Source organism: Nicotiana tabacum, chromosome 4 (genome assembly GCF_000715075.1).
Source record: "Nicotiana tabacum cultivar K326 chromosome 4, ASM71507v2, whole genome shotgun sequence".
In the NCBI taxonomy this organism is placed as follows: domain Eukaryota; kingdom Viridiplantae; phylum Streptophyta; class Magnoliopsida; order Solanales; family Solanaceae; genus Nicotiana; species Nicotiana tabacum.
Window position 1 is genome coordinate 87,590,344 of NC_134083.1, and position 16,602 is coordinate 87,606,945.

General features: G+C 35.6%; 1 protein-coding gene across 10 annotated transcripts; it reads right to left on the reverse strand.

Annotated features, from left to right (window-relative positions):
- Positions 1-303: 303 nt before the first annotated feature.
- Positions 304-7,844, reverse strand: LOC107791614 (GDP-Man:Man(3)GlcNAc(2)-PP-Dol alpha-1,2-mannosyltransferase). 10 transcript variants are annotated; one of them, XM_075252157.1, is made up of 11 exons: positions 7,715-7,844; positions 6,660-6,754; positions 6,130-6,195; positions 5,807-5,957; positions 4,263-4,712; positions 2,824-3,110; positions 2,157-2,343; positions 1,700-1,768; positions 1,393-1,586; positions 840-949; positions 304-752 (listed from the first exon to the last, which is right to left on the reverse strand). In XM_075252157.1, exons 5-11 carry the CDS (start codon positions 4,566-4,568, stop codon positions 508-510), a joined length of 1,398 nt encoding a protein of 465 aa, XP_075108258.1. In that variant the 5' UTR covers positions 4,569-4,712; positions 5,807-5,957; positions 6,130-6,195; positions 6,660-6,754; positions 7,715-7,844; the 3' UTR covers positions 304-507. The 10 variants fall into 10 exon arrangements, with proteins under 10 accessions (XP_075108258.1, XP_075108254.1, XP_016469189.2 ...); XM_075252153.1 differs by lacking the exon at positions 5,807-5,957 and adding an exon at positions 6,483-6,567; XM_016613703.2 differs by having other exon boundaries at positions 6,483-6,838; positions 7,715-7,830.
- Positions 7,845-16,602: the final 8,758 nt, after the last annotated feature.

Below are 16,602 nucleotides of genomic sequence, written 5' to 3' on the forward strand. Positions count from 1 at the left end.
TTCTTTCTTTTAATAAATAAATCCCCCCTCCTCCCACCTTCCCAACAATAAATAAAAACGAAAACGAATTCTCGGATATGCTTAATGCATGAACATCACACCAAAAGTGATTAAAAAATTTACAGCTCCTAAGAAAATACGTAGCTGCACACAATTCAACATGAATTAAAGATAGAATTGAATTTCTTTTCACCAGACAGACATTAGACCCATAAATATTATTCCCTTCATCTGTAACGCCCCGCCGTGCCAGTGTATATGACTATCTACTTTAGCTAAACCTAAAGAAAGGAGGACCATCTCTTTTATTCTAACTGCCAAATCAGAGGCAGACTTTTTTCCTGTAATTAGTAACTTCAAGGCTGAAGGTACTGACAAAGTATAAATACAATCTAAAGTAAACTTTATAAAGAAAAAGGAAAACCAGAAAAAGACAAGATAGGACAAAGTCTAAGTATGTTGCAACAAAATTCATCTCTTGTATTTATGGAAACAAAGATTTTGTAATCATTTGGTACCATCACAAAAGATTGATCGTACAGCAGCCTTAAAATCTTCATAAAACCTTTGCTCTGAGAACATGGAGGCTCGCTTCCTCGCAGCAGCAGCTATCTCCAGCCTCTCATTCTCTGGCATCTTAATGACTTCAATAATGGCTTCAGCATATTCCTCTACGCTCTGGGCAAGGAACCCAGTCTGCTTCGAATCTTCTGGTAACACAATATCCATCCTTGGGCCAGCTGAATTATGTGCTGAACGAAACCGACAAACTTGAAGTCAACTAAATAAGTCATATACTCAAACACAGAACAAGAGAGAAATCACACAACATGACTAACCAATTGGTATCGCGCCAGCAGCCATATATTCAACTACACTTATGCCAAAGTGCTCATCTGTCATGGAATGGATTCCGGCTACAGCACCACCCAAAAGTGTGACCAAATCACTGCACCAACCAAGATTAAAAAACAAAAATGAAGATTTTTCACCATGGTAATCATGTATTAAATTGATGGAAATGGATAATCTACCTAAACATTTCACATTCTATGTCTAAACACAGAGCTAACAGAATTACCAAGATATCCAATCCAGTGGGGTAAGCAATTTACACCCATGCATAAATATATTTCCTCTTTGTGTATTACATTGCCCGAACACCCGATCAATTTTTATTTATTTTTTCAAAAAACATTTCCTCTTTTTTCTTTATTTTTTCCGGGGAGAGGGGTAGCCAAGGCAATAAAACGTCCATCCCTAATGAAACCCTTACCTTGAAAGTTATAGGTTCAAGCAATTAAAGAAAAGTTGTGGTACTAAAAATTCAGTAAAATCATGCCTTGGAGTTTAAGAATTTCAGACAAACAAAAATGGAGTTGTACCACTAACCTGTACATGACATTCTTGTGGAACTCAACATGATCATCCACATTCAGTTTAATAGCTAGGTCCTTCAGATTTTGCAACCTTTTCTCATCTGCTTCATTCCTACAACTACCCACTAATTGGATAATCGGCCTTGGCAGATTTTGGTCTAACTTCTTGATGGCAACTGCAAATGCCTCAAGTTGGAGAGGGTGTGCCTAACTCACAGAAAAAACAAATTTTACAAGAGTTCAATATTGCAATATACCTTGAAACACCTGCAAAAGCATGGGTACCTTGATTTCTACAAGGACCACACAAAAATGCCCACCTTCTCTGGACGGAACTGAGCCACAGATACTATCTTCGGAGGCTTCATTGACTTTTCCAGCGGAAGCGCCTGTCAAGAGCAGTGTCAAGTTTTTTGTTTATATTTGCCATGCAAAAATGCAATTCCTTACCATCCAACTCAGACTGAACAGAAGAATTAATAAGAGCTTCTAAAAAAGGAATACAGTAATATCATTTCCCTCAATTTTCAACAAAATCAAGAGTCATGAAAGTCCAAATAAGGATTGAGAGGAGAAATTTGTCTGAAAGTTACACTCAGTCCTACTTTCGTCAAATACTTCATTAATGCAAAAATGAAGGACAGCACTATAGTAAAATTATTAACCAACTTACTAATTTAATCAAATCTACAGAAAAGAGGGAAAGCATTAAAAACTTTAGGCGTCAGGAGGAGGAAGAAGGGTTATATTAACACCAAAAGAGTTAAGAATACAGACCTGAAGCCTAGAAGTATCACAAGGAGGATACACGCGCCTTATTCGAGCTGGTATTCCCCACAGCTTCTCAATATGAGATTGGGTCCATGAAGAATTAACCATCGCTAGGTGTGCACAAGAACCGACAAAGCTGTACAGCCAGCTAAACAACGTATAATAAACAACCTTGAACCGGGATAGTATCGCACTGCCAGAAAAGCAATTTCATGAGCTTCATGCACAGATACAAGCGGAGAAAATGCAAAGACATTACAATCTTATCATATTCAGTCCCTTTGGATATATAATTTCAGAAGACCCACTAATGCATCTAGATGTACACTTTACTGGAGAAGCGGAATAACATCTTGCCATTATATCTTCTTACGACTGCCAGTTAGTGAATGACCACATTAATTTGGTAAAAAGATATGCATACATGTCACAAGGTCAACTGATAAAATTGTTAATATTAGAAGGCAAAGAAAAAAGACACAAGCAGATCAACAGTTTCTCATACGGGCCTTTGGCACCACTTAAGTTGACAGACAATGACAAAGGCTCGCCAAACTAAGCATGGCCTTTTTCTTTTTGTTTGAATAGCCCATTCTCATTTTTCTTCAACAAGGTAGACCAACGCTTAGGTGCTTAGTAACAGAAACTTCCATCAAAATGACTAATTGAGTACCTCTTGGCAATCAAGGAATCATTGTTGTACATTGAACTGCGCCCACGAACACGAGATAGCATGTCTAAACTGATAGTTGGATAATGAGTATAGGAAAAAACTTTGCATCCAAATACACGGGCAACTGGATAAGTAAAAGCATATCCACTAGTATCAAAGTAATATAAGGGTGTATATTTGCACAAAGCTTCCCAAGAAAGGTAAATCGATCCAAAGCTTTGACCAATCATTGTGAAACGAGGGTAAGTGGTTTCTTCGACCCACTTTCTCCTATGCAGATGGACCACCTGATGTAAACTGCAGGAAATCAGTAATCTTGAGCAAAATGACATCGAATGCCAATATATTGAAGTTTCGAAAGAACAACTACACTATTCAGCAATTATCTGGACAGGGTATTATATGTGTTTGTGATTAACACCGTCAAACATATACCAGTAATAAAGCATCAAAAAGAGGAATATAAGATGCAGCAATACAGGTAAAAGGGGAAGAAGGAATATACAATACAGATATCTCAAAGCACCTACAAACTAACATAAATAAATTTTAGAATTCAAAACAGATTAGAAGTGTATTCCTGGTGCTACAATAAAGAATATTGAGGAGGATTTCAATGCCTTATCAGGGATAGAAGAAGCACAAAGACTACGTGATACTGTTGAAATTAGTGTTGTCAAAGGCAAAAAGCGTTCAAAAGCGTTCTAGGTCTATCGGGGATTTAAGTGCAAAGCGCAACTAAAGTGTGAGCTTTAGTTAAAAAAGGCACAACGGAGGAGAAAAAAATACATATTTAATGCGAGAAAAAAGTAACAACTTTATTCAAAATGATTTACTTAACAATTAATATATCTTCTTGCCAATCATATTAATTGTTTACTAGCGCTCTATTCAAGATAGAATTAATGGGCAATGAGGCGTACGCCTTAGTGCCTTGCCTAAACTGAAGCGCAGCTTAAGTGAGGCAAAGTGCCTAGCCCGAGCTTCTATGAGCTTCAGGGCCTAAGCGCGCCTCAAATGAGCATTTGACGACCTGGGAGTTCCCTTGACACTAATGATGGAGCTTGGGCGTGGGTATGGGGAGGGGAGGAAGATGAAGAAACGGGAGCAAATGTGAAAAAAGGAAGTTGTTTGTTTAGCTAAACAGAAAGCAAATGTGACAACATTTTATTTTGTGACTTAATGATTGATAGTATTCTAGTTTAATACTACATTCACAACTTTTAAGAATTTAAATTCGTTATACTTTCAAACTTTGTGACATTTCTTATCAAAGTATAACTTTTCAACCATCACTTTGATATTATTCCATTGTCGCTGATAAAATATGCAAGTCAAATAAATATCCCTAGAGTTCATTTCAAGTCAAACACTATCATGAAAAATGAAATAACGGAAATAATATCATGTACGCAGAGAAAAACACACCGAGAGGGTACCTTAGGAGGGTGGATTAATTTGACTCCAAATCGATCAAGGGCACGGCCAGTAAGGCTGTCAGGAGAAGCATCATGATCTCCTGTATATATGACACAATCTAGATTTGGGTTTTCATCTTGGATGGCTTTCACAGCGCACCACAAGACTCGTTCTCCGCCACCTCCGTCATTGGTGTATGGGTGGAAGACCCCAACAGCCTTCTTTCTATTTCTCCAGCCATTGATTACCATTAACAATAATCTCACTGCTTGAGCAATTACCAGCGTTACGGCAATAACAGCACTGAGCATGAGCCAATATCCCATATTTCTTCCCCCTCTTGCAGTTCTCTGAAACGTGTTTTTATCAAATTACACTGCTTTCACAATAGGTTCTTGAAGTCACTGATTCTTTTGGCTTTTTTTCACTAAAATGAAATTGAAGATCCTTGACTAACACGGATTTAGCTTCTGAAATAGAATTATATCAAAAGATCAGAGGGCATAATATGCAAAAATAAAATAAACAAATAAATACATAAAGAAATAAAGATATAGATAGATATCTTAGGATCAACAAAATGGGATCCTAATAATGCAAAAAATAAATAAAGAAAAAAAGAGTTTGCAGCTAAATGGATAATGAAAAACAAATAGAAAATAAACTTAAAATTTTAAAGCTTGCTAAAATTTTGCAATAAAAAAAGGAAGACAAAGAAGACGTATGCGAAAATCACAGTGGTGGATCAAGGTGTTCGCCAAAGCAGATTCTTTTTTTTTTATAACCGTGGTAACCGGTCCAGCTTGCGCGCACCTCAACTAATTCCACGGGGTACCTGCCACCTCCCACCAACAACAGGTACCAAGTAACTCTATCTCCAAGGCTCGGATAGATGGGAAGAAATCACCTAGTATTTTTTGCCTCCGCTAGATTTGAACCTAAGACCTCATGGTTCTCACCCATTTCATTGACCACTAGCCACACCCCTGGGTGCAGATTCTATTAAGACAACAACTTCAAATCAACAACCAACAATGATTGGATCAAATTAACAACAACAACAACAAGCCCAGTGGAATCCCACAAGTGGGGTATGGGGAGGGTAGTGGGTACGCAGACCTTACCCCTAACCTTAGAGGGTAGAGAGGTTGTTTCCGGAAGAAGACCCTCGGCTCAAGAAGATGAAAAGCAACAATAGAAACAAGTAGTATCAACCACAAAGGCAAGAAAGAAAGTAACAGCAGGAAGGAAGCAATAGCAACAAGCACAAAGATGTCATATCAATAGCCCCAAAATAGTCCTAGCTGCAGAATTATACAGGTTACTAAATTTCTGATATGTGTGATGCCTTCAAAAGGCTGCAATAATTCTGATCAAGCAAGATCATTTCACCAAAGAGAGGTTCACCATATAAATGCAGCTTATATGAAAGCAAAACTTGTGTGATTACTTTGCATACGCCTTGTTGTAAAATAATTTTGGTCAACCCAATACTTGCAAATGAAATTCCATAACAAAGTAGTGTTCTCATATATAAAGGCAATGGTCGCATTTAGATTCTCACAAATGATTAGAAGCCTCCAAAGACCTTAGTCCCCTGTACCCAGTGTCCTCTTCTCAAATGAAAAGGGGAAAACAAGTAAAGAGGTTGTCCGGTGCTAGCCTGTTTTACAGTATTACGCAAGGCTGATAAACGAGTCAACTGATTTACTTTCCTGTTTTTCCAGAGAGAAAAAAAGATTATTGTTCATATAGCAAACCCACCCCCACAAAATGCATTGAAGAAAAGAATAAATAAATAAACAGGGAAACATTGTTCTCATTCGAACCTGAACAGAGCATAAGCTTTAAGAAAGGTTCTGAAAAGAAGAAGGAAGGATCACATACCATAATCATGACAGCCAAACTTCTTGTATAATTTGTTCTGTCCAGCCAGACTTCAGAAGTACGACTCTTTAACCAAAGAACACATCAATTAAAATACCAACGTGGAGTCCATGTCACTATTTTTTTAATAATATTTTTTAAAATAAATAACTAAATCCACTTAAATCTAATCACCCACTTAAATTTACAAAACACCATTGCTGAAAATACAAAATCTTAGCATAGAAAATTCCGGAAACCAAAATAATACAAAGCCTCCAAATTTATTCCTTTAACTAATCTTTCTGCAGAAACTCTTTTTTTAGATAAATCACAATGATGGCAAAAAATTGCAGGAAGAGTGGGATCTTTACCGTTAAGAAAGAGAACCCAAAAGCCGCTTCAAAGAATCTTCGCTAGGCATCAAAGATTTACAAGTGAAATCTTGGACTTAACTCCCTTCATTATAGTAGTAATTTTCCGTATGGGGTTTTAGAGATGGCTGTTGTAAATTACAATATGGACTAATTGAAAAATATAAAGAAAGATACCAAATAAAATCCCTGGAGAAACTTCAGCCAAAGTCTTGTACCGGAAGCCTCGATGAACAAATTGACTGACTGAAATGCTCTACCTTTGCCGCTACCTGAAGTAATGATTTATGGAAGAAGGTTGGTGGAAGGCGACTGATTATAGGAAGAAGTTGATATCTGGGTATTTTATTTGGTGGCTGTCAAGGGAGGAAAATAACAAGCAAAATATATTTTCAGAAAAGTAATTTTCTCCAAATTTCTTTGTTTTTATTCTAGTCATTACAAATATCTCTTTTTTAATCCAAATAAAACTAAATAATCTATCAGAAAAACTCGAATTTGGAGATTTTATTTGAACTTCTGAATACTTCACTCTTGATAAGATAATCACTAAAAGTCGCCAAGCAACAAATTCATAGGAAAATAAAAATTTATGACCTAAAAAGCAAAATCGACATTTTTGTTGATAACCGTAGTGTCCAGGCCAACTTGTGCGCACTACCACGAGTTACATGGGATACCTGTTGCCTCCCACTAGATCAGGTATTAGGTAACTTTGTCCACCAAGGCTAACAGACGGGAAGAAATCACTTAGTATTTTTTGTCTCCGCTGAGATTTGAACCTTAGAGTTCATGGTTCTCAACCCAATTCATTGACCACTAGGCAACACCGTTGTGTGCAGAAGCAAAATTTACATAATGAGTATAGTATTACTTATTCAGGAAGTCCGTAACTCTCATAATTTACTTATCTAAACCATCCATGATTATCAAATAATACGTTCAAATTCATTTAAACTCCAATGTGAAGTTACTTAAAAACTGCTGTAAGCTAAGAAACATGAATTTCACTAATTAAATGACAAAGAACGTCTTCTGTAACCCATAACAAATTATCAAATAGAAATTCACTGTAAGTTCGTAAATCACAACTACCAAATCACTTTCACAAAATCAGAGTATTCAATGTTCCTTAATCATTCTCCAACTGAAAAAAAACGAAGCAAAAACTCAAAAACAAAAGAGAAGATCAAGTAAAATAGTTAAGAAGAGAGAAGAGAAGAAGAAGATACCTAGGCGAAGGTCGCACTAGCAGTAAGAGCGAGCCGATCGGCGGTTGTGATCCTGGTGGAGACTGTATTGAACCAGCAACTTTGGAAAACAGGTAAACTGTCAAAAATGCCCTTCTTACACTTAATAAATCACAAAACTTGCCGCTAACTTATTTTTAGTATAAAAAATGCATCCCCTATTCTACTTCCTGTTATAAATATATTATATTATTGATATTCATTTAGTACTTCGTTAAAAATAAGTTTCCTAAAAAAACTTATCTATATGAGATTTCGCCGTAAATGTTTATCTATTTAGTACTCTATTGAAAATAAGTCTCCTGAAGAAGCTTATCCTTTCAATACCCCGTTATGGATAAACATCACACCCGGTAGAAGATTATCTATATCTGGTATAATGAGCTTATCCTTTCGGTACTCCGTTATAGATAAATATTAACTCCGGTAGAAGATTATCTATATCTGATATAATGAGCTTATCCTTTCGGTACTACCCGGTAGAAGATTATATATATCTGATACAATGAGCTTATTCTTTCGGTACCCCGATATGGATAAACATTACTACCGGTAGAAGATTATCTATATCTAGTATAATGAGCTTATTCTTTCGGTACTCCGTGATGGATAAACATTACCCCCGATAGAAGATTATCTATATCTGGTACAGTAGCAGCTTACACAGTAGCTTGCAGAAGCAGCTTACACAGCAGCTTGCTTTCTTCTATAAATAGAGGAGATTTCAGTTCATTATGTACATAAGTTTAAAGTTTGAATAATATATCGGTTTCTCTATATACTTGTCTTTACTTTACAGTCTTTATTTTATAACACGTTATCAGCACGAGACATTGCCATCTCGAGCAAATACTTTGAATGTATCAGAGATACGAACTTTCTTTTTCTAAATAATGTCAAATTTTTTAAAATTTGAGTTTGTAGCCCTGGATATATCGGGCAAAAGTTACATGTCTTGGGTGCTTGATGCTGAAATTCATCTTGATGCGATGGGTCTGGCAGACGCCATTATGGACAAAAATCAAGCATCAAACCAAGACCGTGCCAAAGCAATGATATTCCTACGCCATCACCTTAATGAAGGCTTGAAAATGGAATATCTCACTATTAAAGATCCAGTCATACTGTGAAATAATTTAAAATATAGATATGACCACCTGAAAATGGTCGTTATTCTACAGGCACGTTATGATTGGACTCATCTAAGGCTACAAGATTTTAAATCTATCAGTGAGTATAATTCTACTATGTTCAAAATTATTTTTCAATTGAAACTATGTGGTGATAATATTACTGATCATGATATGTTGGAGAAAACTTTCACCATTTTTTATGCCTCGAATATGCTCCTGCAGCAGCAATATCGAGAGATGAGATTCAAAAAGTATTTTGAACTTATCTCACATTTTCTTGTAGCCGAGCAACATAATGGGCTATTAATGAAAAACCATGAAAGTCGACCTACTAGTTCTTGTCCATTCCCTGAAGTGAATGAGACGAACTTCCACCAAGCTAAGCGTAGAAGATAACGTGGCCCCAGTCGTGGTCATGGCCGTGGTCGGGGAAGAAACTTTAATCATGTTAATAATAATGCATCAAAGAATCCTCCTCATCACCAGCAGTGGAAAAGGAAGGAACAAAAGCATGAAGCGGTGCAAGCAGCAAAGCCAGAAAATACATGTTATAGATGTGGAGGAAAAGGGCACTGGTCACGTACATGGCATACGTCAAAGCACCTGGTTGGGCTGTATCAAGCCTCCCTGAATAAGACAGAGAAAAATGTTGAAGCAAATTTTATTTCTGAAGATAATTTAGATTTCATGCATTTAGATGTAGCTGATTACTTTGTACTCCAGGAATGAGAAACAAGTCGTGTGATCGGTGATGAATTTGTAGAGATGTAAATATTTTAATTTTTGTTGTTTGTAGTAGATAGTATGGTTATGTAATTATTGTACATAAATAAAAGTTATGATTTAATAATGATGTTTACTATCATATTTATTTTGTTTATGTCATTTTGAAGAATATGGATAATCCTCAAATTATGTTTGGATCAAAGACCAATCATGAAGATATTTGTGTAATTGATAGTGGAACAACTCATGCCATATTTAAAGATCAAGAATACTTTTCTTATTTTCATAAGGAAAAAGCAAATGTTTCAATAATTTCTGGTAATATAAGTTTAATTGAAAGCTCCGGAAGAGCCACTATATTTCTGTCTAAGGGAACAAAACTTATAATAGACAATGCATTATTCTCCTCTAAGTCCAGAAGAAACTTGCTGAGTTTTGTAGATATCCGCCGAAATGGGTATCATGTTGAGACGATAGATAAAATGAATATGGAATATATTTGTATTACAAAGAATGTTTATGGCCAGAAGTGCATTGTAAAAAAGTTACCAACTTTATCTTCTGGCTTGTACTATTCAAAGATTAGTACAGTTGAAGCACACTCTATCGTAAACCAGAAGTTTACTGATTCAAATATTTTTGTGCTTTGGCATGGCCGTTTGGGCCATCCTGGATCAATAATGATGAGACGAATTACTGAAAATTCGAATGGACATCAATTAAAGAACCTGAAGATTCTTACAAATAATGAATTTTCTTGTGATGCTTGTTATCAAGGCAAAATGATCACTAGACCATCACCAATGAAGGTTGGCATTGAATCCCCTGCCTTTTTAGAACGTATACATGGGGATATATATGGACTTATTCACCCACCAAGTGGGTTGTTTAGATATTTTATGGTCCTAATAGATGCATCTTCAAGATGATCTCATGTGTGCCTACTATCATCTCGCAATCTAGCGTTTGCAAAGCTATTAGCCCAAATAATTCGATTAAGGGCACAATTCCCAGATTATCCTATAAAGGCTATTCGCCTTGATAATGCTGGAGAATTCTCATCTCAAGCTTTTGATGATTATTGTCTATCAATTGGGATAAAAGTTGAACATCTTGTAGCTTATGTTCATACTCAAAATGGTCTTGCATAGTCATTTATTAAACGCCTGCAATTGATAACAAGACCACTGCTTATGAAAACAAAATTGCCCACTACTATTTGGGGCCATGCTATCTTGCATGCAGCATCACTTATCCATCTCAGACTGACACATTATAATAAATATTCTCCGTCACAATTAGTTTTTGGTCATGAACCAAATATTGCCCATTTGCGAATTTTTGGATGTGCTGTATATGTGCCAGTAGCACCACCACAGCACAGTAAGATGGGCCCGCATAGAAGATTAAGAATATATGTTAGGTTTGAATCACCCTCTATTATTCGCTATCTTGAACCATTTTCGGGAGATTTATTTACTGCTCGATTCGCAGATTGTCGGTTTGATAAAATAAATTTTCCACAATTAGGGGGAGAGAAAAAGGAAATCAAAAGAGAAATTGTGTGAAAAGTTTCATCATTATCCCATTTTGATCCACGCACCCCTATATGTAATCAGGAGGTCCAAAAGATCATCCATTTACAAAATATAGCAAATCAAATGCCAGATGCGTTTACTGATTTGAAAAGGATAACTAAGTCACATATCAATGCAGAGAATGTGCCTATCCGAATTGATGTCCCAACAGGACCATCTACTAGCATGACAACTAGTGAACCTAAAGCACGCCTGAAGCGTGGTAGACCTTTGGGTTCTAAAGATCGAAATCCTCGAAAAAGAAAAACAACAAATGATCAAAACGATACTATGAAGGGATACCCTGAAGAGACCCAAGATCTGGTTAGTTCCGAGATTCCTGAAGAAATCAATGAACCCGAGACTCAAGTGAGTGAGAAGCTTTTAATAAGTTCTACTTGTGAAGGTATTAATTTAAATCGATCTAAAATAGTGGTAGATAATATTTTTGCATATAATGTTGCACTTAACATTATGCAAGATAGTGAGGTTCTTGAACTCCGATCTGTCGAAGAATGTCGACAAAGATTTGATTGGCCAAAATGGCAAGAGGCAATTTAATCAGAATTGAACGCACTTGCTAAAAGAGAGGTCTTTGGACCAGTAGTCCAAACACCTGCTGGTATAAAATTAGTTGGTCATAAATGGGTTTTTGTGCGAAAAATGAATGATAAAAATAAAATTGAAAGATACAAAGCTCGCCTTGTCGCACAAGGATTCTCACAACGACCTGTAGTCGATTTTGATGAAACATATTCACCTGTTATGAATGCCATAACATTTCGATATCTCATCAGTTTAGCACTACATGAAAAGCTTGAAATACATCTAATGGATGTAGTTACGGCTTATCTATATGGTTCACTTGATAATGAAATTTATATGAAAATCCCCGAATGACTTAAAATGCATGAAGCAAATAAAATCTCAGAAAATGTATTCAATCAGATTACAAAGATCTTTGTATGGTTTAAAGCAATCTGGGCGTATGTGGTATAATCACCTCAATGAATATTTTCTTAAAGAGGGTTACATAAATGATGTTATTTGTTCATGTATTTTTATAAAGAAAATGGCATCAGAATTTGTTATCCTTGTTGTTTATGTTGATGACATAAATCTTGTTGGAACTCCAGAAGAGCTCCAAAAGGCAATTGAATATCTTAAGAAAGAATTTGAGATGAAAGATCTTGGAAAGACAAAACTTTGTCTTGGTCTGCAAATTGAACATTTAGCAGACGTGATCTTTATCCATCAATCTGCCTATACAGAAAGAGTCTTAAAATACTTTTACATGGACAAAGCACACCCATTGAGTACACCAATGGTTGTTCGATCACTTGAAGTGAATAAGGATTTGTTCCGACCTCCATAAGAGGATGAGGAACTCATTGGTCCTAAAATACCTTATCTTAGTGCAATTGGTGCACTTATGTATTTTGCTAATGCTGCAAGGCCTGACATAGTATTTTCTATTAATTTACTACCAAGATATAGCTCTTCTCCTACACAGAGACATTGTAACGGGATTAAGCATATATTGCGATATTTAAATAGAACACTTGATATGGGTTTATTTTATTCTAACAAAGGTAGTGCAGATCTTGTTGGTTATACAGATGTAGGTTATTTATCCGATCTACATAAAGCTCGATCTCAAATCGAGTACGTGTTTACATGTGGAGGTACTGTCATATCATGGCGCTCCATAAAGCAATCTATTGTTGCTACTTCTTCAAATTATGCTGAGATAATAACTATTCATAAAGCAAGTAGGGAATGCGTGTGGTTGAGATCAGTGATTCATTTTATTCAAGAAAAATGTGGTTTGGAATGTGATAAAATATCCACAATTTTATACGAAGATAATGATGCATGCATAACCCAATTAAAGGAAGATTTTATAAAAGGAGATAGAACGAAACACATTTCACCAAAATTATTCTACACATATGATCTTCAAAAAAATGATAACATTGATGTACAACAAATCCGTTCAAGTGACAATCCGACAGATTTATTCACTAAATCTTTGCCAACTTCAACTTTTGAGAAGATGGTATACAAGATTGGAATGCGGAGACTCAAATATTTGAAACAAGATTTTTATCAGGGGGAGTAAAATACGCGCTATACTATTTTTCCCTTACTAAGGTTTTTTCCACAAGATTTTCCTTATAAGGTTTTTAATGAGACAACTAGTTATACGTATTACTAAATATGTGTACTCTTTTTCCTTCACTAGGATTCTTTTCCTACGAGGTTTTTTGTTACACCCCATGTTTTCTTACATGAAAGTACGCCATAAGTAAATTGATAAAAGCTCGGAAATGAGATATTACATCCCACAATTTTCATACGTTAAAGTTTCATCGTAAGTTAATCAACGTAAGTTCGGGAATGAGATTATTTAAAGATTATAAGCATTTTATGCTATTTCAAATAAGTAATGAGTAAATTCGTGAAGGCGAGAGGGTAAGCAAATCGAAGAAAATGAATTTCGTCGAAGTTTGACATTTTGGGATAAAATATGGCCGAGCTAAAATATCCGATATTTATGGACTAGTACCATACACGATACCACATGGCCATAATAGTAAAGTATATAAGGTATGTTAAAAGTGAGTAGTATTTTAAGCAAGTGGAGATAATTCTTAGTTATGTGAGTAATTAGTTAATTATTGGGTAATGGGATATTACCTAGTTAGTTAATATTTTTTGGTGGGAGATTAGCTAATTAATTACAACATTTGGATAAGTCTAACTCCCCCTAACGTGGCTGCCCAAAGGGGCCTTGATGATGAGTATTAACTCACACGGCCCACGCCCACTAAAGTAAGACTTCTTAAATTCAACTAATTTCATACAAGAATGATCAATTCACAATCTTCAAGTCTAATTCACAAGAAACGCGAATTAGAACTAAGAAAAGTGACAAAAGTGGGTAAGAGTAATAATTGTCTTGTCCATGTGGGACCATGACAACTAAAGGTTAGTATGACTAATAAGTATTATACATTGGTGTCACACTTTGAGATAAGTGATCTTTCTAAGTATTAAAGTCAAGTGGGGCCTACCAATCAAGACATTGAAAGAACTCATTTGAAACTTCAAGAATTCATTTTGAACTCCAAGGCTTTGGACATGAGCTTCACATTTAGTAACGTGAGCTTTCAAAAAAAATTCAGTAACGTGAGCTTTCAAAAAAATTCAGTAGTGTGAGCTTTCATGGATCTTCAAGAATTCAAAAACGTGAGATTTCATATAAAGTTATACTACGTAATAGCAACGAAATTTTGTGATTCTAAGGGAGTACGGTGCAATCTTTCTTAAGAATATCATACGAATTTTTCCCTACTTCGATCCGCTGTTACGTGTTCGTCACAAAAGACGTGCGTTAGAGGAATTTTCAAGAGAATCGGTCCATGTATGTTAAGGCTATCCCTTCTTTCTTTTTGGCATGATCCAAATGATACAAATGAAACGAGCAAAATACGTAACTTTCATAAATGACTCTATTCATAGAAATACTAGGGGTGTCTATATTCTTGATTCCCCATGTGAATTATTATTATATCCTCTATTCATGGGTCTCAGAAAAATACGTATTTGATAAAGTTTGTCCGAAAGGCTTATTAATTTTATGATATTCGAGAAATCTTATTAACGTATTTCTTATGCATTTCATGCATTTATACATGTACATTGACCCATGACTAGAAGGCGTTATATACGCGTATATTATATGTATATGGGATATGAGAAAAGATTACGACGTTATATACACACCACCACCTGATCAGTTGGTATACGTTGATGATTTTGCCCACAGTAGCTGAGATGATATGATGGGATACCCTCAGAGGCTTGATGATGTTATGTACGCATATACCTATGCATGGTATGGCATTTATACGCACATGCATGACATTATAAATTTTCATGATTCACAGAGCTATTCAGAATTACAGGTTGAGTTTTTTACTCCAGGTTTCTTTCATGTCTTTTATATACTACTGTCATGCCTTATATACTCAGTACTTTATTTGTACTGACATCTCTTTTGCCTAGGGACGATGCGTTTCATGCCCGCAGGTCCTGATAGACAGGTTGAGAGTTCTCCTAGTAGGCTATCAGCTAAGCAGAAGGTGTTTGTGCACTCCACTTGTTCCGGAGTTGCCTATTTGGTCAGTATGAATATGTATTGATTGGTATGGCGGGGCTCTGTCCCGACCTTTATGATATTTATGTACTCTTAGAGGCTTGTAGACAGATGTCATGTATACGGATACTAGTATGGACTTATAAGCCAGTACTTCATATGTATAAATCGGTATATCAAGTTGGGTCACCCTATATTTAGTATTTCTTCACGTTTTATTCTACTTATCTCACGACAGCCTCTCCGTCTCATTTACCTATGATAGTATGATACGAAAGATACGTTACGTTGGTACTCAGTTGAGTAAGGTACCGGGTGCCCGTTGCCTCCCATAAGTTTGGGTCGTGACATTTTTTCTAGTAAGGTTATAATAAGGCACATTATCTTTTAATGAACATCCAAGGGGAGTGTTATAAATATATTATATTATGGATGTTCATTTAGTACTCCGTTGAAAATAAGCCTCCTGAAGAAGCTTATCTATATGAGACTCCGCCATAAATATGTTTATCTATTTAGTACTCTATTGGAAATAAGTCTCCTGAAGAAGCTTATCCTTTCATTACTCAGTTATGGATAAACATCACACCCGGTAGAAGATTATCTATATCTGGTATAATGAGCTTATCCTTTCAGTACTCCGTTATGGATAAACATTACCACCGATAGAAGATTATCTATATCTGGTATAATGAGTGTATCCTTTCGGTACTACCCGATATAAGATTATCTATATCTGATAGAATGAGCTTATCCTTTCGGTACCCCGCTATGGATAAACATTACCACCGGTAGAAGATTATCTATATCTGGTATAATGAGCTTATCCTTTCGGTACTCTTTTATGGATAAACATTACCCCCGATAGAAGATTATCTATATCTGGTAGAGTAGCAGCTTACACAGCAGCTTGCCGAAGCAGCTTACACAACAACTTGTTTTCTTCTATAAATAGAGGAGATTTTAGTTCATTATGTACATAAGTTTGAAGTTTGAATAATATATAAGTTTCTCTCTAATCTTGTTTTTACTTTACGGTCTTTATTTTATAACACTTCAATCTATTGTATCACAATTGTCATTAACATTATTTTTAGGATTAAAAATAAAAACAATTGACACAAAAAGCCCCTATAAGAACTTTATGACCGAAATGCTTCCTAATTAAATGTACATTTATGAAAGATTATCACAAGTATCATTGAATCATGAATTTTGATGGTGATTCTTGCTAAAGTTAACTAGATAGACATAATATTAATCGTAGGAATA